Genomic DNA, 27,991 nt, shown 5'->3' on the forward strand with positions numbered 1-27,991 from the left:
GTACTGCAGTCAGATTTGTTATTGCTGCCTCCAAATAAATATTGTCAAAGATCAACCAAAAAAAAAAAAAAGCATTTTCAATCTGTTGATGAAGAGAACATAATAATCTTAGTCTTAAACCACGATCATGTTATTCAGGGAATTTCTTCAAAATTAAAGTCTTTATTGGAATATATTCCAAAGCAGTTAAGTCATCTCATGACTGAACAAAAATAGCCATTTATCTTAAAAAAAAGTCCCATGATGGTTCCAAAATGCACTGAACAGCTTATGACAAAATATACATTGCATTAACTCATATCTTGCAGTCACTAATTGACTTGTTAATAAATAAGATTGTGAACATTATTTTATACATAACATTTTTAGACTTCCCCATATTTGCAACCAAAATTGATGACTACACACACCCCATTTCTTTTAAACAAATTGTGAAGACCCGTGCCACAAATATTTCTCTAACAAGTTGTTGCAGTGCATCCTCTGACATCAACACCCCCCCCCCCCCAAAACAAAACAAAAAAAGCCAAACAACACAATGTAGAAATAATGGTAGTAATACAATAATAATAATAATAATAATAATAATAATAATGATAGTAACAGGATGATTTTTTTATAAAGCAACACTGATAAAAGCAGATATTATAAAGGACCAACTATCAACAATGAAATATACAGATTACATTCCTTCAGGGTTTCAGAATAGAGGGAGCCCATGTGAGGAGGACGTTTATAACTGAGCTAGAAGAAGACAAAGAGTCTCCTCTTGATAGAAACAGAAGGGAAAATCACACTCTTGTCTACAGGAGAAGTTATTATATTATTTAGCTTTCAACAGATTTGGTGATTTGAGATCCAGGCACTGGATTCAAACCTTCAGAGAGGACACACTCATGTAAATCCACGATGCATGTAAAAGTTACAGAGTATGGTTCGGGAAGAGTCACATGCTAGAATGAACCCGGGAGTCCATCCATCCCATACACATATCTTGTCTATAGACATAGTGAAAAGCCTCCTAATGCTCTGAACACAGAGAGCTCAGGTCAGTGGTTATATAGTGTTGCTGTGGAGTTAAAGGACGACTTGCATCAAAGCCTCCATTTGAGAAAACATTCAGAGCCTGTCCATAGGCAGCATGTTCAGTTCAAACAGAAAACAAGAAAAGAAAATCTTAGTTATGGCTATGTGGATGCATGATACCAAGCCTTAAATGTAGTGAACCTTTCATGTCCAGTACACACCCACTGTGAGCATCGGTCCAGTCCTGCAGGCTGCACAGTTAAAAGTCATTGCAGAGACTCGACAGCAACAAAAAGGGAGTGACACGCCTGGACAGCATCACAGGCAAAGGTGCAGTGGCTTTGATCCTGAAAATGTAAAACTAACCGGAAATCAAAGTTCAACACAGATGTTTAAGAACAGAAACCAAATCAGACTGAGATGCTTTGTGTGAGGAAATGAGTGGAGATGAGTCTGTAATCCCCCATTTCAAGCATCCACCTCCGTGTAGAAGTGGCGAGTGCCAAGAGGGGGTGGGGTGGGGGTGGGGGATGGATTTGTCCGCTCAGTGGAGCCTGCCGCCCTCACAGGCTGATTCAGTGCAAGAGACCTTTTTACGAAAAGGGGACTGGGAGTTAGCTTCTTCCGTGGTTCTGTTCCTCTTCTGCGATCCTTGACAGTCCCCTTACCGACTTCCCTGTGATTCTTTCAATATTACAAAACACATGTTCGTGATTCAGTCTGGGCACGTTCCTTTCACAATCCACGACTTCTGTGTTCTCCGTGTCCTTCATACAAAAACGTCCACCAAATACTGCCGAGTCCCCTCCGTTTTTTAACAAGTTGGCGTGAGCTATGTACAGATAGTGTGATATGTCATGTGTGAGCATGTATGTTAGTGGTTAGTTCACTGAGGCCGAGGTTCCCCGTGGACTCGGAAGCGGTACATGCAGGTGTATTCTGGATGGCCCCAGTTAGACAGCACCCGCACCTCGATGATCTGGAAGGTCTTGTCATTCTGTTCCTGAAACACAAGAGGGGAAAGATTCAGAACATGGCGGCAGACAATAAATTGATTTTTGTTTGTAACTGGTTGGGAAGTGTGTCTTAAGTTACCATAACAGGAAAAGTTTGCAGTGATTCCCCATCATCCTGGTATACGTAATGCCCCAGCAGCTTCCCTTCCTCCTGGTACTCATCATCTAGACCCTGAACACAAACAAACAACAGTGAAAATAGTCATTCATCGCTCATGCTTGGATTGGATTAACAAGTGTGAAGTCTAAGGCTTTATATGTTAGCATGTTTCTTACAAAAACGGTGAAGTTGCGTGGGGCGCTGGTGATGTTTCCAGTTGGGGACAGGGCCTTGGGGATGTGCTCCACGCAGAAGGATGTGGGCAGGATCCTCAGGGACAGCCGGATCACCAGGTAACCCTGAGAGCCTTTGAATGCCCAGCAGTTACCTGGGTACACATCAGGCTGAGGGAGGGAGAAATACCAAAATAAGTTTCATAACGGCAGCAAAGACTTGTTTAAAGAAAAGACTTCAGTGTTTTTATTTTTAAATGACAGCAACAGTTCCACCCTATAGTAATAATAAGCTTAAAGTACTTCATGTTTCTACTATCGCCCAAAATGGACAAACCAAAAACTGGCTATAGATAGGGCTTTCCAACTTAAAATGTATTAACCCATCCTTTAACTAACTTTACATAATCTGTAAAATGGACATTTCTCTCATGGTGAGGCTCACCTGGATGACAACACGTGGGGACTGGGAGAAGTACCACAGAGGCAGGCCGAATAGACTCATGAGGGCCGTCTTGGTCTCATATGTCTCCGAGCAGCGAGTACTGAGGATGCTGCCACCTGAACACGCACAGAGGTTGAGCAGAAACAATAATTATACTGAAAATTAAATCCTTTAAATATTTTTCTGCACTTTAGCCTGTATTGATAGCATTAGAACGTCACAGTGCCCACGTCCTCTGTGAAGGGATGATGTAGGTCAACAGACTGCTCAGTAACACAATGGAGCCTGGGCTTTTGCTGTTAATACCCTGACGTCCTCGAGCCTGGATAATGCCTGCACCCTCATTACATAACAGATGTACATTAAAGCACAGTACTGAATTATGATGCAGCTAGCCTGCTAATCCCTTCCCAACTACTGACTCTGATATTGATACCGATGTGAGGCTCCCATCTTACCTCCGGACTCCAGGGCGTAGTCCACCTGGCCTGTTCGATCCTGGGAGTAGAGCCTCAAAGCATTTTGGACAATCAGCTTCACTTGCTGGGGAAGAGGCCACAACACAAGAGTTAAGATTAAATAAACATGGCAAAACAACACTTTTAAGAGCTCAGCTTAGATTATGTGATTAAGATGGAAATCCACAGTGATGATGATGTTGACTGCAGCAGTGTACGTTCATTACCTCTTCTGTCAGTCCCTCAACAGCAGCAGCGTGCTGGACAGTCCCGGTTACTGTCTGAACGATGGTCTTGGCTTGGGACTCTGCCTCACCCAGGGTTTGGGCCCGATTAAGCTCCAGTTGCAGGGACACGTTTCTCAGGATGTTCATCTCCATTGAGGCTAGTGAGGCCTGCAGGTCAGGTGTGCTAACATAGCGCTGGGACAGCCAGTGGATCAGGGACTCAGGCACCTCTCCCTGCGCCTCTCCTGAGCTGCCACTGCCAAAGAACAGAGCCTGCAACTCCTTACGCACCTGGGAGGACACCTGGGCTGATATCTGGGAAAATAAAACAGAAATATAATGAATCAGAGAAAGTAATGGAAACTGGATGTCAGTCAAATCTTAATGATTTATGAAACTACTCCATGGTAAAGGCACATTGAGTCGATCTTACTGTAAAGCCCAAACATGAGTCACTATTTGTGTTACTTACTGTCTCCTGTAGCGTGTCTAGCTGCTCACATTTGCCCTTGCATCCCGCAACACCCAGCAGATCCTGCCTGACTTTGCCAAGCTCCGCCTCAAGTCTCTGCACTTCCACTAGCAAAGCATCATGGTCCTCCTGCTTCACACCCACACTGAGGGAGAGACAGACATGTGAGCTGCCATAATCTTGAAGAACTTGCTCAGAAAAAAATAAGAAAAATCAGTCAACATGCGGATTTGAAGAAAACACATTTGTGTTTTGTACCTGATAGGAACCGTTTCTGGTGCTGAAGTGACAACGTCTTTCTCCCTTTCCTGCTTCTCATGCTCATACTGCTGCTGCTTCTGTTGCACCTTCTATAAAACACATAAAATGCATACAGGATTACTGATGATAGCAGAAAAAACATTTATGACAGATAAACCAAATCAGTGATAATGACAATGACATTTCCCCGGGAACATACTTCAATTATATACTTTATACAGCACCACTGTTCATTTGTATACAGAGATACAACCAGATCTGCCTTCGTACCTGCTCTTGTCTGTTCTCACCTGTTGGACCTTGTGAAGAGATTCTTTTGTCTTTTAACACTGTTGCCTCTATGGTTGCGGTACGGGTCCCACCATCTCAGGCTAATCTAGCAGTTTTTTGTCAGTTAATAATTAGACTCTAAGCTTTGCATAGAAAACACTGCCTGTGTTATGTGTTGCTTGTTAATGTTTACCATTTGACCTCTACTCTTACATTCTGTTCTCTATAATGGATAATATTCTTGTGCTTGCCTGCTTTTATGCTATCTACTTAGTTTTGCCGATTTAATGATTGATTTTTTTATTGGAAAGTTAAGAGTAAATTAGGCAGGTTAACACTGCTGCATTTAAAAATTAATCTTGTCACATTTCCACATACATTCTGCCCCCATGTTTTCAAGGTGTTTTCTCAGTGGAAGAGCAGTGAATCTGCTGTACATACCTCAGTTTTGGCAACCAGATCGTTGAGCAGCAATTCTAAACCAGCCAGCCGTGCTGCTTGACTCTCTTGGTGCTGTTTCTGCTGCTCTGTATTCTGCATTGAACAGGAGAAAAGAAAAGAAAGTCAGATAAAAGTAAACCTTTTAAGCAGAACATCACTCTTGTAACTCAACACTTATCATCATCTCCTTACCTGTGCTCTGTGTGTGTTCTCCTGTACCAGCTCTCCCCGTAGCACGCCGAGTCTCTGCTCCAGCAGGGAGGACACCCACAGTCCCAGGCTCTCCCTGTCGGTCTGAGTGTGAAGCTGCTCCCTTAGGGTGCTGTACAGACCCAAGATGTCCCCGTGGCGCTGCTCCTGCTTCTCGTCACCCTGCTGGACTTGCTTCCACAGCAGGGCTAGTTGGCGCTCTACGTGTTCCAGTCGCTCCAAGTCCACACCGGAGACCGCCACAGGGGGAAGCATTGGCTGAGAAGGAGAATGAAGGAGCAAACAGATAAGAGACAGGTTACAATTTTGTGGCGATTCCCAAAACAGCCCTGCATTGCACCAGACACACAATGACATTATTTATCTCTAAAGTACACAGTGTCTTTGTGCAGTTGAGTACAGGGCAAAAGCAACAACATACATTATGTAATAAGGTCACACACACACACACACACACACACACACACAAAATATCATGCAGTGATTTCTAATAATGCTTTCATTGTTTTATCTGTACATCTTACCGTTGCCTGTGAGACCGGGGTGGCGGGGGTTTGCTCCACTGGAGTCTCTGGTGCAGCGACAGGGACAGACGCAGGAACCGGAGCAGAAGCTGGCACCAAGTTAGACAAGAAGGTGAAAGGAGACGCAGGACGCCACTCGGTAATGTTTATGGCAGGGAGATAGGCAAGAAGGGCAGCAGTGGACGGACCCCACAACCATAAAGCTGCATGTAGACAGACGATAGTAAAGGTTAAGACTCACCTGCTGGTTGGTCACTCATAAAAAAACAACTCATCATGTGTACCATTTTAAATGTAATGTTAAATGTAAGGATACATATTTCCTTCAATCTAAACATCATACACAGTAGCTATTGTTAACTGTTGGAACAAGCATATTTTAAAAAAATCAGGAATTAAGGGACAAGTATGTTTATTATTAACGTCATTAGGGAGCAGTTCAACCAGTAACTAAAGAGTAAATAGGTAAATGTATTTGTGTTCTGCTGCTGTGTGAGTATGTGTGAGCAGTGCTGAACCACAGTAACTCACTAAAAGCCCAGAGAGGCTGACCTGAATCTGGTACAGGGTATGCAGTGTACTCTGGGGATGTGTGCTGGTTAGGACATCTACTGCTTCACCACAGATTGATTTTTCTCTGTATGTGCTCACTAAATGGGTTACACCTGTGACAAAAGAAGAGATCTCTAGGAGTTCTTATAAACTCACCAAGGAGGAGCAAAAGGGGCAAAAGGAACAACAGGAGCCTCCAGAGTTTGGGAAGGCATCTGAAAAACAGTCATACATTGGTCAGATAAACACACAGTGACAGGAGTTCATGTTATTTCAAACACAAAGAAACATTTATGAAAACTGTCAAAACTCCTCAAAAGGAGGAAGAAAACTAAAACAACACTGTTCCTTGTGACAATATATGTTGAATAATTATTTAGACTACAGTATTTGAAGATAAAAAAGGTAATTTTTAATTCATAATTGCTAACACAGTTTTGGAAATTTGGCAAACAAAGCCCGTTTTGAACATATAAACCTACAATAACTGATTTCTTGGCCACTTGGGGGCAGCAGAAACAACACAACACCAATAAAGTATCACATTATTTAGTTCATATGGTGAATTTGTAAGAGAACAGTTGCTTATTTACACATCCAGCAGTTACGGAGCAACATTAGCATTCACGTTGGAGTTGGACTTGGAAAATCTAAGTCCAATATTAAGTCTCTTTAAGCTCTGTTTTTAATTTCTATCAACTCCTTGGAGGAAAGCCTCCTGACCTGTTTGGTGCTGAGTAGGTAGTGTACAGTGGGTTTATAGAGATTTGTCACTGACAACAGCTGCCATTAGTGGCTGAAAACGACGCTATAAGACCGCTGAGAACTACAACAGTAAAGTTGCAGGCCAGACAGCCAAGGGGAGCCGCAGATTCAGGTAATAAATCTGAGACTCATCACTATGAGCGAACCGTTTCACATCCTCACACTGTCATTTGATATATTACTGTCATAAACATAACAAATACAGCCAATAGATAACAATACTGGCTCTTACCGAGTCAGAAAGAAGACGTTGAGGAGAGACATGAGAGACACCAGCTGGTACCATCCTGCTGCAAGAAACCACAGAAGTCCCCTGCCAGCCTTCACTGGGCAGATTGAAGAAATGAAACAAAAAAGACATACATACATAGAATGAGAACATAATCAGACCATGTTGCCAAAGAAAGAAGCAGAGAAGATACATATTTTGAAGAAGGTGAGAAAAAAAGTGCCACCAACCTGGAGCTGCCAGGAGCATCCAGAACAATGAGAGCAGCCCCTGCACCACTGTCCCAGCCCCGGATCCCAACGCTTTGCCTGCTCGCACCACACAGTAGCCTGGCTGCAGGAGGCAGTAACCTGGAGGACAGGGCGAAAGAGGGAAACATTTAATTAATTGCAGCACCAGTTGTCTGTGTCTTCAAAGAAGTTAAGTTACAAACTATCCTTTCTAACAGTATATCTACAGTCTGTCATCAACATAAGTGAAGTGCTGGTTAACCTGTGTAAGCTAGGATGCTCCACAGAGCCCCCGCCAGGCGTTGAGACCTGGAGGACTGTGTGAGGAGGACGGTGTGTGTCTCTGAATGCTGCTTCCCTTTACAGTCATCACCTGTGTGCGACGAAATGATGGACAGCAGGCAAACACAAAACAGAAAAACAAAGGATGTGTGAATGAATAAAATTAAGATGGACTTCAAGCATCAAAACCAAAATAATAAAATGTTAACCAGAGCAACAGAAATTAAAACATGAAATGAATCAAATGTATAAAATGAAAATACAAGTGGGCTGCTTGTATGCAGTATGCTGTATGTGATGACAACATGCACAGTAAAATGTATGACAACAGGCCTTGTTGACCCATTAAATGCTCCTGTGGGCATTCCACAGCTGTCTCCTGACTAAAAAATGCTTCTACTTTACTTAGGGCTGCACAATTTATAGAAAATATTATCGAAAACACAACACAGCCAAGTACAATATGCAAACTGCAGAAGCTGCAAAAATGTGTTGCAATTATAATGAGGTACTGTTGTGCTGCACAGATGCCCTGGCCCACAAATAGAGAAAAAAAAACCCAACAAGAAAACATGTCAACAAATGTCACATTCCCACTAATTCCAATATGATTTTTACCATATCTCGCAGCCCCGACTTTTTGATCAATAGCTTAAATTCACAAATGAGGTGCTGAATGGATTCAAACCTTTACAATGATCCAAAACGCTGATTGTTGTCAGCTGAGAGAAGCTGCTTTGTTGTTTGCATCTCACTCATTTTTCTTGTTTTCATGTTTGTTTTTATTATACTTTAGTTTTAGCAATTCACATTTTTTCACGTGTTATTCATTTAAGATTTTTTCTTAATTTAGTCACATCTGTTTAACCTACTACTACTAAAATAAAGCAGCTTGTTAACCCAAACTTTATTTATGTCTGGAATCATCATGACTTATGTGTTGTTTTGGTGTTGAACTGGTCCCTTGAAATAGGTTTGGAGGACTAACTTGACCGAAAGACAAGCATCTGCAGGTCACAACGGTCAAAAAGCTGCTGACTAGTCAATGCAGTTCACACAACCTCTGCTCACTGGTCCTCACACAGGTCACGCATATAATTAACGTTGTCAATCACAAGAAAATGTATGCTCTTGTTGTGTGTGTGTTTTGTGTGTGTTTGTTGTGTGTGTGTGTGTGTGTGTGTGTGTGTGTGTGTGTGTGTGTGTGTGTGTGTGTGTGTGTGTGTGCGCGTGTGCTTACACAGGGAACCATTGAGATTAAGATGTGATGCATCTTCAGTCACCAGGCCCTTCACATTCATGCTTCCACAGAAACTTGAGTGAGCTGCAACATACATACAACACATTTATTTGCATAACAAAACCACGTTGTGTGAGAAAATGACGATGAAATGAACAATGGATGAAGAGTAAGTGCACACGTCACCAATGTGACAGCAGAGGAGCTCTGTGTCTTCATGAAGAAAATGAGAATAGAGGTGCAATAAAACAGTTAAGAGGACACACAGTGACAACTGCTAGAAACAAGAATATAGAAATGTGGGGAAACCGAAGCTTCAGAGTTGATACAACACTTCTGCAGCTGTGAAAAGAACCAGCTTAAATCAGGAGTATACTAGAAATAAAACTGACCAAGTAAAAATTTAAACTGCTGTCAAACACTGTGTACAAATAGGTGCACACTAACCAAAACTCATATTGTCTTTACTGACTGCACATCACATCTAAAAAGGAGCTTGAAAATCGCAGTTATCATTGAGTCAGGGTGTCTTTTTAGTTCTCTTGAGTCTTCCTTTAAGTGCACATATTTGCACAACCTCATGTGAACTGAATCACTCCCATTAAAAATTCAACTTGTGTTGTGCGATAGTTTTATCAGAATTCAGGAAATGGTGTTTTAGGGTGGTGTACAGTTTTATTTTTGTTTCTAATATACTTCCTCCTACAGAGATAGAAAGTGTGAAACTGAAGGCTAGATGGAGAGAGATGATAAATGAGATGATTTGACTACATGAGGCTTCATTCTCCTTAAGCAAAAGAAGTGAGACCTTAGAAATGAGAGAAATGGTGACAAGAAAGTTTATTAATAGAGGATTGGCACAATAGGTCAGGAGCTGTGACCGTTAACCTTTGTAGTAACGGCTGGTACCTTGTCCTTCATATCCATTAGCCCTGAAGCCCATCACCCTGTGAAGAGTGGTCTGCTTAAAAAGCCACAGTTGGGAGAAACTGGAGGACACTGCTTGTCTCATCGAGTCCGAAAATGATGCAAACACACCTGGTGACACACCCGCCCCGTACAATCACTGTTAGTCAGAATGCACAGTCGAGGTACAGCTAGAGACACAAAATAATACAAATATAAATGTGTGGTAGGATGAGTGAAGTCAAAGATAGAAAAATCCCCTGAAGATACCCTGAGAGAAAAATGACAGGAAACTATGGAAAGCCCAATAAGAGGAAATGTAACAAGGTTACATATGAAACAGAAATAGAGCATGACTCAGCCAAAATCATTACAAGAATCCTGCTCTGGCAGAAACCAACAGGGAGTGGAGATTTCAAATTAGCTGCAAAAGAGAAATCAGCCGAAAATCTGTCAGATCGCTGAGAATCTCACTCTGAGCTGACTGACTCAGGAAAATCTGCCACCAAAAACGACAGAAGAAAGACAGAGAATGATGGGTAATGGATGAAGTGCAAAGCACGCCTCTTGTATACCTTTTCCTGGAGGGCTTTTGGCCCTTGAACCCAGCCAGAGCACATTGTTGAAGATCAGGGTGACTAAGGACACTATGGGGGCCAGGGCTCGTTTGCTGTAGTGCATACACGCGTTAGACATAGACACCAGGACACCTGGAGAAAGACACAGCTACCAATTACATTCTCATTATCACAACTTCCATTAAGATATTGACATACAAGACTTTCCCCTTTGGGGCCCGATAATGTCAATATTTAGAAGGACACATGTCCAACTCAACTGTTTCTCACCTGTCTTATTCCTTCGACTCCTGTCTCTGGTGTATATGCTTGTGAAGGGTGATGAGGAGGAGTAGAGGGCGCCTGAGGAAGCTTCTGCAGCTTGAGATGATGATGACGATGACGATGACGACCGTGTGATAAAGGAGTCCGTCTTGTGAGAGTGTATAGAGCAGTCTTTGCAGATGTAACCATTGGCGAGCGAGGTGTGGGACTTTGATGCACTGGCGTCCCCATTGACACCTGATGAACTGTGGTCAGCGCTGGAGCTCATCCCTGAGGGTTTGCAGCCTGTACACAGATAAATAAAACCAATTAATTCTTAAAACTATTACATTCATAAAGTATTAGTGCAAATATACTACTGAGCAAATATATATAATATAAAAATGCTCTGTTATAAGTAAAAGTCATGTATTCATAATCTTAAGTATGTAAGTATTGTTGAAAATATATACTTAAAGTATGAAAGTCAAAGTACTCACTATACCTCAACTAGTTCCCTTATACTCATTCACTATAATTGTTTATTGTGAGATATAAAAACACAATAATGCATTTCTTATGTTGAAAATATTGACCACATAGGTTATAACCTAAAGTAGTATTTCCCATTGTATGGTTTCTATCTCTGTACTATTCTAGTTTTGTGTTGTATATACAACAGGGTAGAATTCAATTAAAAGATACTCAAATAACTTTTTTGCACAAGCACAATAGATCATTTGTGAGGAAATCTATATTTTTAACAACTGACCCCAGTGTCCATCCACAGAAGTAGAAGTGGTGGTTGTGGTTGTGGTGACGGTGCGCTGTCTCAGGTGTGACTGGTCCAGGATGGAGGGGAGTAGAGAGGCATCAGATGCTGTGTTGCTCTCCTGAACGATGCTGCTGCTGTTGATAATCGGTGTACTAACAGCTGAGAAGGAGAGGGTTTTCCTTGGTGTGGCGACTTGGCTCAGGGATAATGACAGGGCACCGGAACTGGACTGCTGCTTTTTGCTCCGCAGCGTCCTGGGACGGCAGAGACAGGAAAAATATGAAGAGTGAGTTTTGTTGCATGTATACAAGTATATATAGATGTACACAAAACAACATAACACAAAAAACACAAACCTTATGACATAAAAATACACAACTGACGGAAACAGAGGGATGATGGAAACGATGATGACAGTGCAACGTAGAGAGACTGTGTTTCTGACTCAGCTGCACTGTTACAGTAAATGCAGCCAAGTGGGCTAAAGTCGTTTACCAGTGTCTCTAAGTCTCCTCCTCTACCAGGCTGTGGGACTGACTCTTCAGCAGACAGCGCTGTCAGCAGGCAGAAGGAGAGACGCTCTGTGCTGCACTTTCATCAAGAGCCCGAAAGCCCGAAAGCCCTGCCCCGCTGACTGTGTCGCAGGTCTAAATTGCACCAAATCTGACAATACACTTCCCTGACTCACATTCAGACAGACATAAAAAAAAAATGAACATGCAGATATTTACTCTCTGGAATTCATTGCTAGTCTCACCGTGTTTCTCTCCTGGTATTGGTGTAGTTGCTGCTGTGGTTCTGGGAGTAATCAGCCAGGCTCTCGTTGCCATAGTGACCGGCACCGGTCTGCAGACGCAGGCTCCGCCGTGACATCCTGGGCGATTCGTACACGGCAGCAATCTGGTGTTCCTTCTCAAACTCTAATGCTGCTGTGGAGTAGCTGGAGCTGAGAGAGAGACAGAAGGGAGGAAGGAGGGAAGAGCGGAGCAGAAAGAGCGGGAGAGTTAGAAAGTGGGGGAGAAAGGAAAGGGAACCAAATTAAAATTCCTTAATTGATGAAAGGAGGAATTGCATTACAGTTACTCCAAAGTTTCTCATGTCTGCTGCACAGAAATTCATTTGGACACAAAAAACAAGCCTTAAGTGACTTTTAACCTCAAATCAATACTGAACAGAGATATCCTGCACTTTTCCTAATGTGTGCGTGTCATCTTCAGCTACTTCAGAGAGGCTTTCTTGTTTTTAAACAAAAACAAACAAAACACAGGGACAGACAGTCCGTTTAGAGAGCTGTTGTTCCCTGCAACAGGAAGTGACTCACTCACAGGGGAGAGAGAAAACAAGACAAAAGAATAGTGCGTCTCTGGAAGTCAAATTGGAAAAACGAGCCCGATAAACCCCTAAAGAATGCTCGTAGGCTAGAAAAATAAAAAATAAAAAAATCTACTCCATTCACTGCAATCCAAAGCCAACCACCGTAAGTGGAAACACACCATGAATGTTTGACTTTGCCATGCTTTGTGCAGCTGTGACTCACAGGGCCACACCCACCTGGCAGGGTAGGCATGCAGAGTCAAAGCAAACATTCAGCCTAGACTAACAGGCAACAGGGCAGCAATTGCGAAATTCACCTAAACTATTTTTATAATCTGTTTTAGCTGTTGCAAACAAACAAAGTTGGCAAACATGTTATTTCTAGCTTACCAACTATACTGTTGTTGTGTGATAAATTCTAATGAGACAAACTGAACTGAAATGACAGCGCTGCACTTTCTTTGCAGGCTGTGTACAATCTTTAGCATGTAGCTCAACTAGGTCAGGCAGAATTACTCCACAGACACGAAGGGGAGGGCGGATAGAGGAGGAGCGAAGCACTTTATCTATCACTGGAGGACAGAGAATCAACTTCCTGCCACACACTTGAAAAGAAGGGACGTTCCCTGTATAAACAAGAGCCATTTAGTTTAAGGCACAAGTGCAGAGTCACTGTCAGTGGCCCTTGCACGGCAGTGTGTATATTAAGGCAGTCTTCCACGCAGGACAAACCGTAGACTGAGCAATGTCGGCTGTATGTGCATACATGTGTGCTCTCTGGTCCTCCCTCTACCTCTAAACCCTGAAGATTACACTCCCACTGAGAGCCAATTATGCGCTTTCATCCTCGCTCTGCCTCCTGCCTGCTGCTCCAACTGGCTTTTCTCTGAGCACATGACCAGGGCAACACCTCTCCTTCTGTATCCTGTTGGTCTGAAATTGACCAGAGCTATCTTTTTTACAACCACTACTTCCAAATTGTTCCCACGCTCGGATGCGATCATTATCTGTTCTGGTTAACCCTACTCTCTCCTGATGTTTTTTTGTTCCCCAAAACATAAAACTAACACGTTGGATGGGGAAAAAAAACATTGATTTAAAACCACAGAAAATTGTCCAAACAGCAGGATTCTTTATCTGTGCTCTTCACAGCCACCATCTATACCCTGAAAAAAACAGGAGGAACTGAAGTGGTACCATATAATATGTCTATGATGCCACTATCAAGCTCACTAAGCTCACAGTATGAACAAGTACCATTAGCAGTCCCAAAGCATGCTACTTCCAAATACTACTTTACTAACGGATAAATCATATTTTAATTCATTTACAATTAAAAAGAAAAATCAAGCAAGCTTTAAAGCAACTGTTATAATAATATATATCTGTATCAAACTTTAGACTGTGCACTGAACTGGGAGAGGGACGGATACACACTGCATATAACACCAGAACAAGAGGCCATACAAGGACAGATGAGCAGAGAGGTGAAGTCAAGTCACTGTGGCTCCCTGCAGTAGAGAGCACAAGGACCCTGGAGTACACACTACAAGCAGAGCAGTGACAAAACAAGGTGTACCTAAACGCAAGTGGGCCAGATATCAACACCACAATCAACTTTCCATCACATCTGCGTCACTGCGTGTCTGATTCAAATTTGAAATTCAAATCTTGGAAAATAGCTGTGGGGCAGTGCCGAGTATGTTTTTGTGTTAAGACAATAATATTCATTAGAGTGGGCCAAAGGACCCAATAAGCAGTTAGCTTGCCTCCAGGTTACATCCTGAGCCAAAAAAACTTTACTGATGCATGTCTTCATGTGTATACAAACTAACAAATTATCATACCAGAACATAATGATCCAGGATTCACTGGTAACTTGACTGAGTGCCTGAGGTGGGGCAGGGCGTGTGTGTGAGAAAGAAAACAGGGCTTGTCTATCTGTGTAGCCTTTAGCCAGACACAATCATTAATGTTACCCTCTGCTCGAACAACTCATGATCAGAGATCTTGATTTCACCAAAACATCAACCAATCCCCTATGAACAAAATTAAAGCGTGCATCTCAAACTAAAAACAGCATTTAGTAAACTAGCAACGGTTGAGATCCCAGTCGGTCTGATCAGAGGCTGTAAACAATGTTTAATTAGTTTGCTAGACTCTTTTCACTTGTTCTGGGTATCCAAATTGATCCGTGTGCCGCTCTCTCCCAGGCGGCTCCCACGGCCCACACCAGTGATAAAAATAGAGACGGACTCTGTGCTTTCAGAAAGACACAGATGAAGAGACAGACATACAGTACTGAGAGAGAAGACACTTCCATCCTGACATTCAGCTTCCTGGAATCTCTCCTTACATAACACTAAAGCTTTGATACTCTTCCCACACTCAGTGGGCACAGCCGGCTTTCTTACAACGCACAACTACACAGAGCATCATATCAGATAGGATTCTACATTTTAGTTGCTTATGTTTTTTGTTATTTAGCACATATTATTATGCAGAGCAACATGCAATGAGCATGCAGGACGGGATTCAAGGTTGGTAGGAATCAGAGGATAATGCAAGATACATGACCTGCAATAAATAGCCAAGTACTGAAATCCAGGTACACTTCATAAACTATTAGATACAAAGCTGTGAAATTATATTTGTTTCCTTTCTTTGTATTCTGTGACACTGAACTCAATAACTTTAGGTTTTGGACTATTGGTCGGACAAAACAAGCAATTTTAAACTTTGGGAAATTATGAACATCTTCTGACACTTTATAAACCAAACATTTAATCAAGAAAATAAATCAGGTTCACTAATAATGGATATAAGTTGAGTAACAGTTTACTGAATCTGGTTAGCTTTACAAACAAGTATTAAATTCTATTTATGCCAAGTATTAGAATATGATCTGTCTAGCATAAGAAAAAGTAACATTACTTCAAGGTGCACATGCACAATTGAAATGGGATCAGATCTTCCAGACAGCCTCAGGATGATTGGAACTCAGCCATTCATCCAGGTGCAAACACGACATGATGAATGTGTTTTCATCAATGAAAAAGTATCTGCCCGTGGGGTGGAAGCGCCATCACTTCAGCGGCTGCTCTTTACCGGCTCATTAAGATATCGTACCCTGGAGACAACATGAATCTAGATATTTTTGTTGAGGGGTTCAGAGCAGCTGCTAAAACAACAGAGGCAAAACCGGCACGTCATGATTTCTTTCAGATCTATCCACAGAGCCACAGAAGACAAATCCCTCCATGACAAAGAAAAAGTAACTCTAGTAACATCGCTTCTGGTGAATCTACATCTCCAGTGCTGTGTTTGGTTTGCTGCCACCGAAGGGACTCGCCACCCACCCACCTTCTGCCTGCTTTGCATAGTGTATGCAAAAGGCGAGATCCCATCACAAAGTATACAGAATGGATGGACACAATTATACATCAAGTTTACGTGCAAAGACAATGATCTGGTTCTTCACCATCTGCACGGCAGATGTTTCATTTGATCAGATCAGAGACAGATGTCTGTTTGGTTTGCTGGAGCAAATATGTTTGAAGCTTAACTTTTAGGGCTGCAACAAAGAATTGTTTTCTTTAAAACAGGCCTTACAATTACTAGGACCCAAGGTGGTATCTTCAAATGGTCTGACTGACAGTCTAAAACCCAAAGTTATTTACTATTAAATAAGAAAAGAAAAGCAGAACATTCTGACAACTTAACATCTTAAAGTAGAGAATGTTTGTTAGTTTTGCTTGAAAATAAATTCAGTTAGTAATCAGTCAAATTAGTTTGTTTAATTGACATTTCATCTTTAATAACTAACTAGAAACTCTGATAATTTAATGTCAAATAAAAAGAAAATGCAAAAGTTGATACCTTCACAGAAAAGAACACTATCAAAAATTATAAGAAAGAAAATCCCTGGACTGGTAATTGTATTACAAGCACAGACATTGATCTTATAATATAACCTAATCTGCAGCTCTGAGATGAAAGTCTACTGTAGTGAGCTATAATAGTAGCACACTTGTGCCACAAAGACCCTTGACAAAAAAACACTGGCTTCCATTTGTGGTCTCACACACACACGTATCTTAAACAGATTATAGAAACCACGTGGGTTGTAAATCTTAGCGTCAAAACCACAAGTGTGGTTACAAAAGCCTTGTCATGCTTCACTTTCTCACACACACACACACACTTACACTCACACACACACACACACACACACACACACACACACACACACACACACACACACACACACAGGGTTTTACAAGACAAGGGGGCGTGTTGTTCCCAATGAAACTAAAGCAAAAACTGGCAGTCAAAAGTTTCAGAAAAAGTTAGCCGTTATTGTGTACTGCACGTGTCCTACCATGTTACAGATTAATGCAACAAAATGTTAAACTTGAATATGTCAAAGTTAGACCTTAGATGTTTAAGCACAACCGACATTTTCTGCTGTCTCATGAAGTGGAATTTGTTTGGTCGGCTCTTCTATCCAATCACAACTACATAAATTAAAGTTTTTCTCCCTCTCTCTCCAACATGCAGCACAGAATGCGATATATGGGAATAGTGCAAGCGCAAGCAAATCTGAGGCAACCACACTGTATCTAAATCTTCATGTGTTGCCAACAGCTAATCATTTCAGAGACTTGGGATGCTCTAATTTGGCTGAAGTGAAAGTATTTTGTCACCCATTCCCAACAATTTATTTAAATCTCCTCCCAATGACACTGTGGGACCACACTGTGTTTACTGAAATTATACTGTTCTTCATTTCCCCCGCCCCTGAAATACAGCTGTGAGAGCCTCGGGAAATCTGTGGGGGAAAATACTAAATCAGAACAAAAAAAACGTAGTACACTGTGCCTGCCTGTTTCCTAAAACTGTTGCAGAGTTGAGAAAGTCTTTTCCCCTGAGGTGCTGAGGCCTATATTTACCAGAGGCCAGGAACTGGGAGTCTGCGTCTGGTTTAAGAGCCTTCAAATTTCCACTCCGGCTATCTCTGGGTGGGTAGAATTTGGCACTGAGATTAGGATCGTTCGAGCCCACCCTCATTTTCCCTCCCACAGACAGCATTATCCTTCTGCTTCACTCTCTCTCTCTGGTGTCCCTCGCTCTCCATGTTATAGCACTATAGTGTACCGTTTCATGTTGCTGTGGTTGCCATGGAGACCACTCTAAACAGCTTCCCTGGCTCAAGAGGCTGGACATGTACCATTTACGAACAGACAGATGCTGTAACGCACAAGAACATAAGCCTGTCAAATACAGACACAGAAATGCTTCCGAAGTCTAAAATACTATAACATGTGTTTTCTGGCAGCAAGGAGTTTATAAAATGTCCACTTTCCATTGTAGTAGAACAGTCTGAACAGCTATTGAAATACCTGTGTTGATGCGAGTTCAACCCTCAAAAGAAAAAGGGAATAGGACTCCAGCTGCTGTCATTTGCTTGGCACTTGACCAGTGGTGCATGAACTGAAATACACCCAGACCAGATGTCAAAACAACTGTGACAGCGGCGTGAACAACCACCGCCCAACTGGCACTCAGTGGACAGAGTTACAGCCTGCTTTAGTTGCATCCCTGAACCTCGTCTTGCAGAGCATGACTTGCAATGTTACAGCAAATGTACTTCATATCAGATTTATGTCAAGTCAGTACTTTAAAAAAAGTGTTTAAATGAATAATCTTAATAAAACTGCAGCTTCAACCAGCTTTAGGCTTGAAAAAAAAAAAAAAAAAAAAAAAAACACTTTTACATCCGTGTTTCTGTTTGTATTTCAATGGATCTTTTTGAGGATAGGAGGCTGACATTTTCTACCTCCTACCGCTCAGACAGCCACATACAGCATCAGATAACTCGATCAATGCTGCTGCTTACTACTGTCACAGTTCAGTAATCACTTGTGAGGGGAAAAACACTCCAACCAGAGGCCCCAGCCCCACTGACCCACTTCTACCATCATAAAATATGAAGGGTTTGTGAGAGTCAATACCACACACACACACACACACACACACACACACACACACACACACACACACACACACACACACTTTCAGTGAGGACATGGGCACAGTCAGTCTGTCTTTCAAGAGGTGGAACAGCTCTGTTAGGAACCACTGTACAGCTATACAGATGCAGTTCTCTACATTCTCTAAATTGTGTGTGTGTGTGTGTGTGTGTGTGTGTGTGTGTGTGGTTAATGCAAAGAGAACTGAAGGAGAAATGGTTTACATACATACATAACTATATAGATAAATTCCAATTGTAGTATTTTCATCTATTCCAGCACATCTGTCCACCCTTTCTTTCTGTTAATAGAATATAGTTTTGTCTAAATAGCTTCACTAAGAACATTAAGTTTTTTTTTTCCTCAAAAAAGATGTAAATGAAAAATATAAAAAAACAGCCCAAATATGGACGACTAATAAAAATAATAATATCACCTGTAAACAAAAGTCTAAGAGACTATTTCAAATCTAACAGTTTCATTATAAAACGTATTATTACAGACACAGAACTTCTCAAATTAAAAGGCATACTAAATTTATATGCATTATTTAAGACCCATGAATTGACAGTTCAAGACATTGAATCTTTTTTTCAAAATCACTCAGGGCACGCACCAATACATTTTCATACCTTCAATACGACACAGACATTGATCAAACAACAAGAGCATGTGCGTGAATCTTGCCTTGTATCTTCTACAAAACAGGCAATGAGAGTGTTGGATGAAGCCTTACTGAACTGAATCAGTCCAGTAAAGAGAAGAGAGAGAGCAGCTGTGAGGAAGTGAGAGAGCACAGAATCCATCCAAAAGGACTCATAAAAACCTTGTTGGGTTATAAATCTGTGAATAAAAGCATTTGCCCTCGCAGTATTTACAGTATTAATTAAATTAACACAAGGTTGTTGGTCCAGGTTTCAATGGTCTCTCACTGGTATGTGTGTGAGAAGGAAACAGAACGTGATTGGTTGGCCTCCTCTCCCTCTTTGTCTTGGACTATTCAATGCTACAGAACTTGTCGCTGCTCTTTTGAGTTTTGACAACAGATGGGCCAACGGTTTCTGTCACCTGACCCCGTCTGTCTCTGCACTACTCTCTTCTATGCACTGTGGGCCATACAGAGACCCTCTAAAGACTAAACACAATCAGCTGTCAGACTGAAGGGCTGATATAAGTTGTGAACTTTGAGCTGGTTGCAAATACAACATTTACTCTCTGATTGTTGTGCTGTTTACTTAGAGTACACGGAGACAAAGAGATGTAACCACCTTAAATCAGCTGATATAAATCATCAAATTATTATCAAAAATAGCTGCAGTACACACAGGCTAATAGAAACCGCAGATCCTTCAACTAACTGGTCAAGAAGCATGAACTATTAGTCTAATCCTGGGATCAGGGCCACAGTTGTGTCTGTGAGGTTCATTAATAGCTTCTCAGCTGACCGCATTCAAAGGAACACGATTAGCTTGTTCCAGACTTTCAGGCTACCTGGCAGATTCCAGCAGGGTGTCAGACGGGCTTTTGTACATTCATTTTACTTTGCCTCAGTCACAGTTTGTGACTCATAAGACTGGTTACCAAGGCTTGATTTCAGGAGAAAAGCTCAACTGAAATTATGCGGATGTTAAGGGTTTGTTCACCTGTTGTTTTGCCATTTATGTCAGGATACAACATCACGATACATCTGCATCTCAACATGAAGAACATCCAACAGGCAAACTCTCACTGTGCATCAATGCCATACCCACAACCTATACAACTATAAGAGCTGCTGACAGATTAAATATAGAATGCATCGAATACAAATGTCACATACTGTGAAATATAATTATTTAAAAAGACTCTGGAACTTGTTCAGCTGGATGGGAAAGAGCTGAAAGTAATGTAGGCCTGCTGACTTTCACAATGTGCTCTGCATTTCAGCAGAACATGACTGTAAACCTAATGAGAGGTCTTTGTTCAAACTTGACTTCTTTACAAGATACTTTTAAACTCTCACTTAAATGATGGTAGGCCTCTGCTCGTGCAAGAACTCCTCCTTTCCCTAGAGTCAGAAAGCGAGTTAAGCACGGCCCAAAGTGATAATTCATTCCCTGACCTACACGCCCAAATGCCTTTCTCTGTTCTGAGAGCTGCCGACAATAAAAGGTGAAGAAAACAGCAACATTCCTCCACTTGCATAGACCTTACTGGTGAAGTGTCGACCACACCTACAGTATGATCTGTGATGAGGAGCTCAAGAAACAATGCAAGGATGAGAAGCATGCTGTGAGAGGTTGCTGTTCCATGAATGGTATTTACTATATATTCAAAACTGGAAAAAAAAGCTGGAAAAAAGTGTAGTTGGAGCATTTATTCTACAATATGGTAAAATGTATATAGTAATCTAGGGAAGATGCTGTTTTTACCCGGTGCATGCCTCCCCGATTCCCCATTAAGCATGAAACACACACACACACACCAACTGAATCATGAGGCTGAGTCATCAAAACCACAGGGTTTTTCTGACTGACTTATAAAACCTCTGAAAGTTTAAAAACAACAGTATAATCAAAAGTAAATATATTTCAACTCAACTATCGAAGTAAACTGCTGCCTGTCGGCTCTTTGCTTGTCAAGGTTTGTCTTTATACAGGTCACAGAAAACCAGCACACAAGTATGAATGTAAAACAACCCTAGGGATAATTTAGCAGCCTAGAAACCTTTCATTATATTGCACTGTCATGAGGACATGAGTAAACTGACAACCGTTATTATAATAGCATCAAGGTTGACAGTGCTCAATAGTAATAACAAGAACAACAGCATACTACTCCTGTTAAAAACAAGAGGAAATTGAATATGGAGTAACTGCTTGGCACTACACTTTCACAGCCTTCAAACTGATTAAAATGCAACAACAGGGTCTCAAGGACAATTTCACTTCATTCAGAGTTAATTCTCTGAGCTGTATGGAGTCACAAATGACAGGCAGGGTGTAACTGAAATGCCATAGGTCTGACTGTTTTATGCTGCAGTCAGTGTACCGCAGCACGGTACTGAGGTCTCACCTGAGAGAGTAGGTATAGCCGGTGTTCTCTGGAGCACACTGTGGTGGCGTATATGTGTGCAGTTGGGAAAAATCCATGGTCATTCTTCTTTGTTTAGACTGCAAGAGTCAGGATGCAAGGGATAGGACTCTTTAGCCAAAGCTGACATAGTAGAGCGGGATAACAAACACAAACTTACACACACACACACACTCACACAAAAAACGCATGCACTGGCTTGTTCAGCCTGTCTCTTGCAGCCAAATTAGTTCTACTAATGAGCTCAAGTTCTGCCGCTGCGCAGTTGTATTTTAAAAAACAGATTCAGAACCGCATCTACACATAAAATACAATACAGCACTGGTAAATTCCCTGCCTCTTCCCAAATCAATTCTTCACTGGGCTGCTCTCCAAGAAAAACAGAACAACCGGTTACTGCTACACTGTGCAACCGTGTCAGAAAGCACAGCAGCCCAGGCAGGCCCTAATGAGAGCTGCTGGACATTCCTTTTGCCCAGGAACACAACAATGCTACTGTGGTTCTAACAGTGGACGAGAGTTGGCCGACCTCTTCCTGCATGTTGGCTGTGGCGGGGGGGCTACGGACGCCACTGAAGCTGTAATGAATGACTTTTCTTCTCTTCTGGTCGTCATACAGGCAGCAACTGACAGGAATGGCTGGCAGAGACAGGACAGAGAGAGAATGACGATCCTTTCTCCCGCTGTATTAAGCAGACGCCTCACCAGGACAGCTACTCCAACTGTGACTTCTTGGGTAAGCTCCACACACAGAAAGAGTGGTATTATGAAACCATGTACAACAGCAAGGGGTGGGGCTAAGGTTTAGGCAATGGGCGGGAAACAACTGGTCTGAGGGCTGAGCTTCTCACGGGGAAACCTGCATTATGTGAACAGGCTGTTCAAATACTGTTGCCATAATACACCACACCATACAGCTGCCAGTTTATTATTAGGTACACCTGAAACTAACACAGTCTCATACAACCTGCCATAAAGCCTAACTTAATACAGGTAATAATATTCCATCTTTTAAGAGGTGTTGATTCAACTGTGTGTTCATTTTGTGCTGCTATTGAATTACATTATACAGAGTTTCCAATACTTTGTTTATCTAATTTATTTCAGTCAAGGAGGTAGGCTTAATCAGTGGTTCACAATGTAGGGGTAAAGATAAATCTGAGGAGTTGCAAGATGATTAATAGGAGAGGAAAGTTCTGATATACACATTTGGGTTAATTTTTCAGACTTTTCTCTAATCTTTGGTTGTCTGTCCAATACTGCACAATTAGAATAGTTATTTAGATGCAACCATGTGAGAAGTTTGTATGGGATATAGCTGTTTGGTGCAAACGCAAATCTGAGACATCTGAAACTTTATACATTAGGGTTCACCAGCCAAAGAAGCTGAGAACCACTTGGTAAAATAATCTCTTTCTTTATAATGCAATAAAACTCAACACCACCACAAACTACATTCTCCAAAATGATCAGAAAGTTGAATTAACACCCCTCTGTAACAGTTTCAACAAAAACTGAACATTATAACCTTCATGACGGTAAGATTTAATGAAGGACTGTTGTATTAGACTGCAGTAGTTTAACTAGGTCTACCTGGCAGCTGAGTGTATAACAGCCAAAATTGATTTACTTTAGGTCAGCCATGAAAAGGTAAACGTGAGATATCTCTTTCCAGTTTATACAAAAGGTTTAACCCTTGCTCTATACAACATAAAAAAATACAATAACTGTGTTTGTTTGATTTTGCATTTCTTGTCATAACAAGCTTAACCATACAGCACAGCATACCACTTACTATACCACAACTTCCTCATTTATTTTGGGCAAAGAAGGAAACTCCAACTTCGACTCAGCTATTCAATCAAACACAGAGAGAGAGGATGGCAAGCCAGACCGGGCAAATAAAACAGATGGCTTTTCCTAAAATCCACCACCAAAATCTCAACCCATAATCTTAATCATGTTTCAAATCCGCAACAAAGTCTCCAAGCCGGAAAGAGGGATAAATGGAAACAAATATCCAAAAGCCAAGGGGACTACTTTAATTCAGCCAGGATTAGGTTTTTTTTTTTGACTTGTCAACTGGTGCAATGAATCATGATACCAAACGCTGAATGTGGGTACTCCAAAAATCGAATACCAAACCTCCTACAGTACATCAACTGCACTGGAACTACTGCAGGATGGACTGAGAATAAGAGACATCATGGTGTTATGCTCCGAACCTGTACGTCTGACCACAGGTGTTTTTCTTTCTTATAAAGAGCAATTCATGTCCTGCAGTTTTGGTTTGTTTTTTTCATCTTTGCATGTGACTGAATATCTCAGAACAATTGTAGCATTTAATCCTTGAGCTCATAATCTGGGAGACAGGTTCAACAATAAGAGCCCCTGCAAGGAACACACACACACACACACACACACACACACACACAGTCTAAACACGCTACACAGTGACACCTTCCTTACACTACTGTATTTCTCCTCACACGTTTTGTTTTGCTGGCTCCTTTACGCAAACCACCTGCGATGAAAGAGGGCAAACTACTGTGACAAGTCCAGCTACTGTCAATAAACAGTGTTCAGAGTGGTGCACACACACTTAGTTTAATAATAACTGCAGATAGTGTCCGGCCAGATGACATATAAGCCCAGTTATTCTCACATTGCCCAGTGCTAAATTTAGACGCCATGCATTTAGACAACGCCGTCACTCACGATAGCGCTGACTTACAGGCTTGTGCAACGACGCACTATTCCCATTTCTTATTACATACGTTCATTTACTATTTGTCTGTCAATACACGCACCCAGCACACAGTCTTAATGACAGATAACACATTTTAACTGTAATAATGTCGCAGATGTTTACGAATCACCCTACAAAATAAGGCCTGAGATTGCGATATTTGTGGGTAAAGGAGCTCAGCAAGGACAAAACAAAACCAGGATAAAACGAAATGACACATTCACAACATTAAATTGCAAGCTACATTAACGTAATGAGACGTTATTTATAGTAGCATGTCAACTTGCCCGCGTGGTTAGAGTCCATGTATGTTATTATTCTTTAAGAGCGTAATCCAAAAGGAAACAGATCCTCACATTACTATCACCGAAGATGCGCAAACTTCTGCCAGCATCCCGACGCAACGGAAACTCAAAGGTTAATTATTACTGCGCACCCACAGGTCCTTAACGTTATTTTTCTAGGCAAAAAAACACAAAAGTTTGCAAGTAGCTGGAGAGTGTTATGCTAGTGCACAACAAGCAGATTTCCAAAATGGCTTCCCGGTCGTAACAAAGCCAGAAGGATTGCTGCCGAGCTGATCCTCCCACTCCCAGGCCCTCTATTGTCGGCCGGGGCGCACACTTTAAATCTATTGGAGGAAAGCAGCACTGGTGCAACGGTACGCACCGGACTGCTGCTCAGGCACTGAAAGGGAGCACACTACTGTTTAGGTTAAAGTTGACATTGAACCCCCCTGGAGGAGATCTCATCGGAAACTGAAGGTCCTCGTATCACATCTGCCACCTGAACGACCTTAAACACATATCTGATAGCATGAATGATGGATGATATAGGCCAACAATAACAATAGTATTGTTAATAATAATTATTACTATATATTATGATAATAAAATAATTTATTAAATACATTTCTAGCAACCAACGTTTTTGTAAATAAGTGCAAGTGATAGGCTATTTAATGCCATACTTACTGTAATTGAAGCCATGACCCAAATCAACCCCAGAGCAGTCCTACCCCTGCACAAGTTTTTGTCCAGACCACAGAAGTAAAGTCTATAGGTTCTAGCCATTTAACATATTTTGCACCAAAAATGTTATTAATCTGTTTTTTTTAAAAAGAGCCATATTAAAAAGAATTAAATGCTGTCCCAAAACCTGTAATACACCCCATGTATAAGTTTCAATTGAATAATATAAACTGCCCTCCTACCTCCCGGAAATGCTCCAAATTCTGGCCTCAATGTTAGCTGAGCTCAGATGTCCCATAATAAAACAAACTACAACTAATCAGTGGAGTGCAGTAGGAGGAAAAGTTGGCATTGGTACTGTTGCAACGTTGTTGCAGAATTGTTACTACAAACATGCCAAAGTGGGATTTGACCAATGAACCATTGCACAAATGCAACAGAAAGAAAGTTATTACAGCGTTCACTCTATTCGTTCAGTCAACAACACAAATATGTATGAACGTTGCTCACAGAAAGGATCATCTTACTAAATAGGATGCATTGTTATTTGAGTGTCATATAACATATAATCACACCTGTGTTCAGTTGTGTCTGATGAGTAACACAGTAACATTAGTATTTTTACACTGTGGTATCGCAATTATTACTATATATAAATATAGACACAGAGATGTCACTGTCTGCCATAAACAACAACAACAGTATTCTCACCATCCAACAACATGCAAGCCAATAGGTCCTATCAGCAGTACTGCTCTGCAACTGACTTATAGCTCAGATGAAGCAGGAAATCTTCCACAAACATAATTATATTATATATTATTGATACCCAAATCTGAATCCTAATGAGAGCATTTAAGGTCTTGGGTGAGGCGCCACCTGCTGGACAGCAGCCCCAACTAGACACTGACTTATACATAAAGGTTCACCAGCCAAAAAAGTGGAGAACCACTGGGTTAAATTATACAAAGACCTGAGTATAATGCAATAAAATTCAACACCACCACAAACTATATCCTCCAGAAAGTTAAATGAATACCCCTCTATAACATTATAACCTTAATGACGGTAATTTGGATCCAATCTCACTGTGACCTTTAGACATGAACGAAGGCAGCCTACCCCTCTGCCAAAGATTAAACAGGATTGTACACGCCCCGTCTCAGCCTTGATAAGACCTCTAGCATATATTTCTTATCCAGGAGTGTTTCAGATGAGCAGTACGCAGTGGTAGAAAAAGTACTTTACTTAAATAAAAGAACAAAAGTGGCCCTTTACAGGCATATAATTATAAAATATGTTAATATGGATTGCTTAATAAGTAAGCAGAATTTTACTGCTGTAGCTGGTCAAAGCAACATAGTTAATAGGTAGGTAGTAGGGAGAAGTCAGTCCCCTCTGAATTGTATGTATTTTAAAGCCTATTGTGTGTTTTAAGTAACATATGAATCTAAAGAAGTGACTAGCAGTAAAGATGAATGCAGTGAGGTACAATATTATTCTACTTGTAGCAAAGTAGAATTGTAAAGCAGCAGAAAATGGTAAATATACATGTACCACTGGTTTCCACCTGTGGTAATAACCCCCCACCCTCTTCTTCAAGCCATGACTCCAGACATGTACGTGTGTCTGGAGCAGCCTTGGCCCGGGAAAAACTAAATCTTTGTCACTGAAAATATGTTGTAATTGAATAGAAACCGGTAGTTACTGGTGCAAACCAAAACATATAGTTAGATTGCTGTCACAGATTTAAACGAATACGGAAGTGTGCAATACATTAGCATAGCCCCCTGCTACTGCACTGGTCAGTTAAGTCAGTCTCTCAGCTTTCTTATGGGATTCTTCTTTCAGTTCATATGCTTTTTTTTTGTCAGTAAAACCTGAAATAAGACCCCAAAAACACCACACCACGGAGCAACACGTTACAGCTAGCTAACGTTAAATATCTGCAAACGTTTAACGTAAAGTTGTAGCCTCTCGTGACACAGCTCAGGATATCGCATGTGGAATTAATTCACATAATTATAAACACAGAAAGTGAAGTTTTACTCACATGTTGACTGCGGCTTACCGAGGGCAAACGCCGGTGACTGTCTAATTAGTTTATCCCGTAGTTCGTAAACACTTCTCGAGCAGTTGTAACGTTTACTCCCCAGTAAAGAGGACTTTGCTCTAACGTTCGCCTTTCCCGCACACACGCTCACATTTTCCGTTGCTACGCCAGCGTCACATGCGTCAATCCATAATTGGTAAAAATGACCATATATGGGATCTGTCAAAAAAACAACAAACGCCTTGTTTCAAATGGGCTTTTTATAGGCTTTAAAACAGCACCGCTTAGTGGTCCTTGACGAGAACAACAACTAACAGTGAATTAATAAAACAAAACAAAAAACTACTGTTGCTATTACTACTACTACTAATAATTAA

At 41.3% G+C, this 27,991-nt stretch overlaps 1 protein-coding gene across 11 annotated transcripts; it reads right to left on the reverse strand.

The window, feature by feature from the left end:
* Window positions 1-142: 142 nt before the first annotated feature.
* Window positions 143-27,779, reverse strand: sun1b (Sad1 and UNC84 domain containing 1b). 11 transcript variants are annotated; one of them, XM_051387554.1, is made up of 23 exons: window positions 24,947-25,138; window positions 21,824-21,921; window positions 12,181-12,369; window positions 11,421-11,677; window positions 10,676-10,954; window positions 10,403-10,537; window positions 9,831-9,959; window positions 8,922-9,005; window positions 7,662-7,772; window positions 7,400-7,519; window positions 7,173-7,266; window positions 6,332-6,390; window positions 5,624-5,826; window positions 5,082-5,357; window positions 4,890-4,982; window positions 4,176-4,267; window positions 3,918-4,062; window positions 3,446-3,760; window positions 3,219-3,303; window positions 2,761-2,876; window positions 2,319-2,486; window positions 2,122-2,214; window positions 143-2,029 (listed from the first exon to the last, which is right to left on the reverse strand). In XM_051387554.1, the coding sequence occupies exons 2-23, from the start codon at window positions 21,904-21,906 to the stop codon at window positions 1,913-1,915; spliced, it is 3,243 nt and encodes a 1,080-aa protein (XP_051243514.1). In that variant the 5' UTR covers window positions 21,907-21,921; window positions 24,947-25,138; the 3' UTR covers window positions 143-1,912. The 11 variants fall into 11 exon arrangements, with proteins under 11 accessions (XP_051243514.1, XP_051243513.1, XP_051243511.1 ...); XM_051387553.1 differs by having other exon boundaries at window positions 24,878-25,138; XM_051387551.1 differs by lacking the exon at window positions 24,947-25,138 and adding an exon at window positions 22,371-22,535 and having other exon boundaries at window positions 10,676-10,939.
* Window positions 27,780-27,991: the final 212 nt, after the last annotated feature.

This window comes from Dicentrarchus labrax, unplaced genomic scaffold (assembly GCF_905237075.1).
Source record: "Dicentrarchus labrax unplaced genomic scaffold, dlabrax2021, whole genome shotgun sequence".
NCBI lineage: Eukaryota > Metazoa > Chordata > Actinopteri > Moronidae > Dicentrarchus > Dicentrarchus labrax.

Excerpts from the sequence above, each read along its gene's own strand:
- sun1b (XM_051387550.1), bottom strand. Across the intron at positions 12,370-21,823 it reads GGCTATACCTACTCTCTCAG|CTCCAGCTACTCCACAGCAG; the intron begins GTGAGACCTCAG and ends TCTCTCTCTCAG. Across the intron at positions 2,215-2,318 it reads CACGCAACTTCACCGTTTTT|GGTCTAGATGATGAGTACCA; the intron begins GTAAGAAACATG and ends GTTTGTGTTCAG.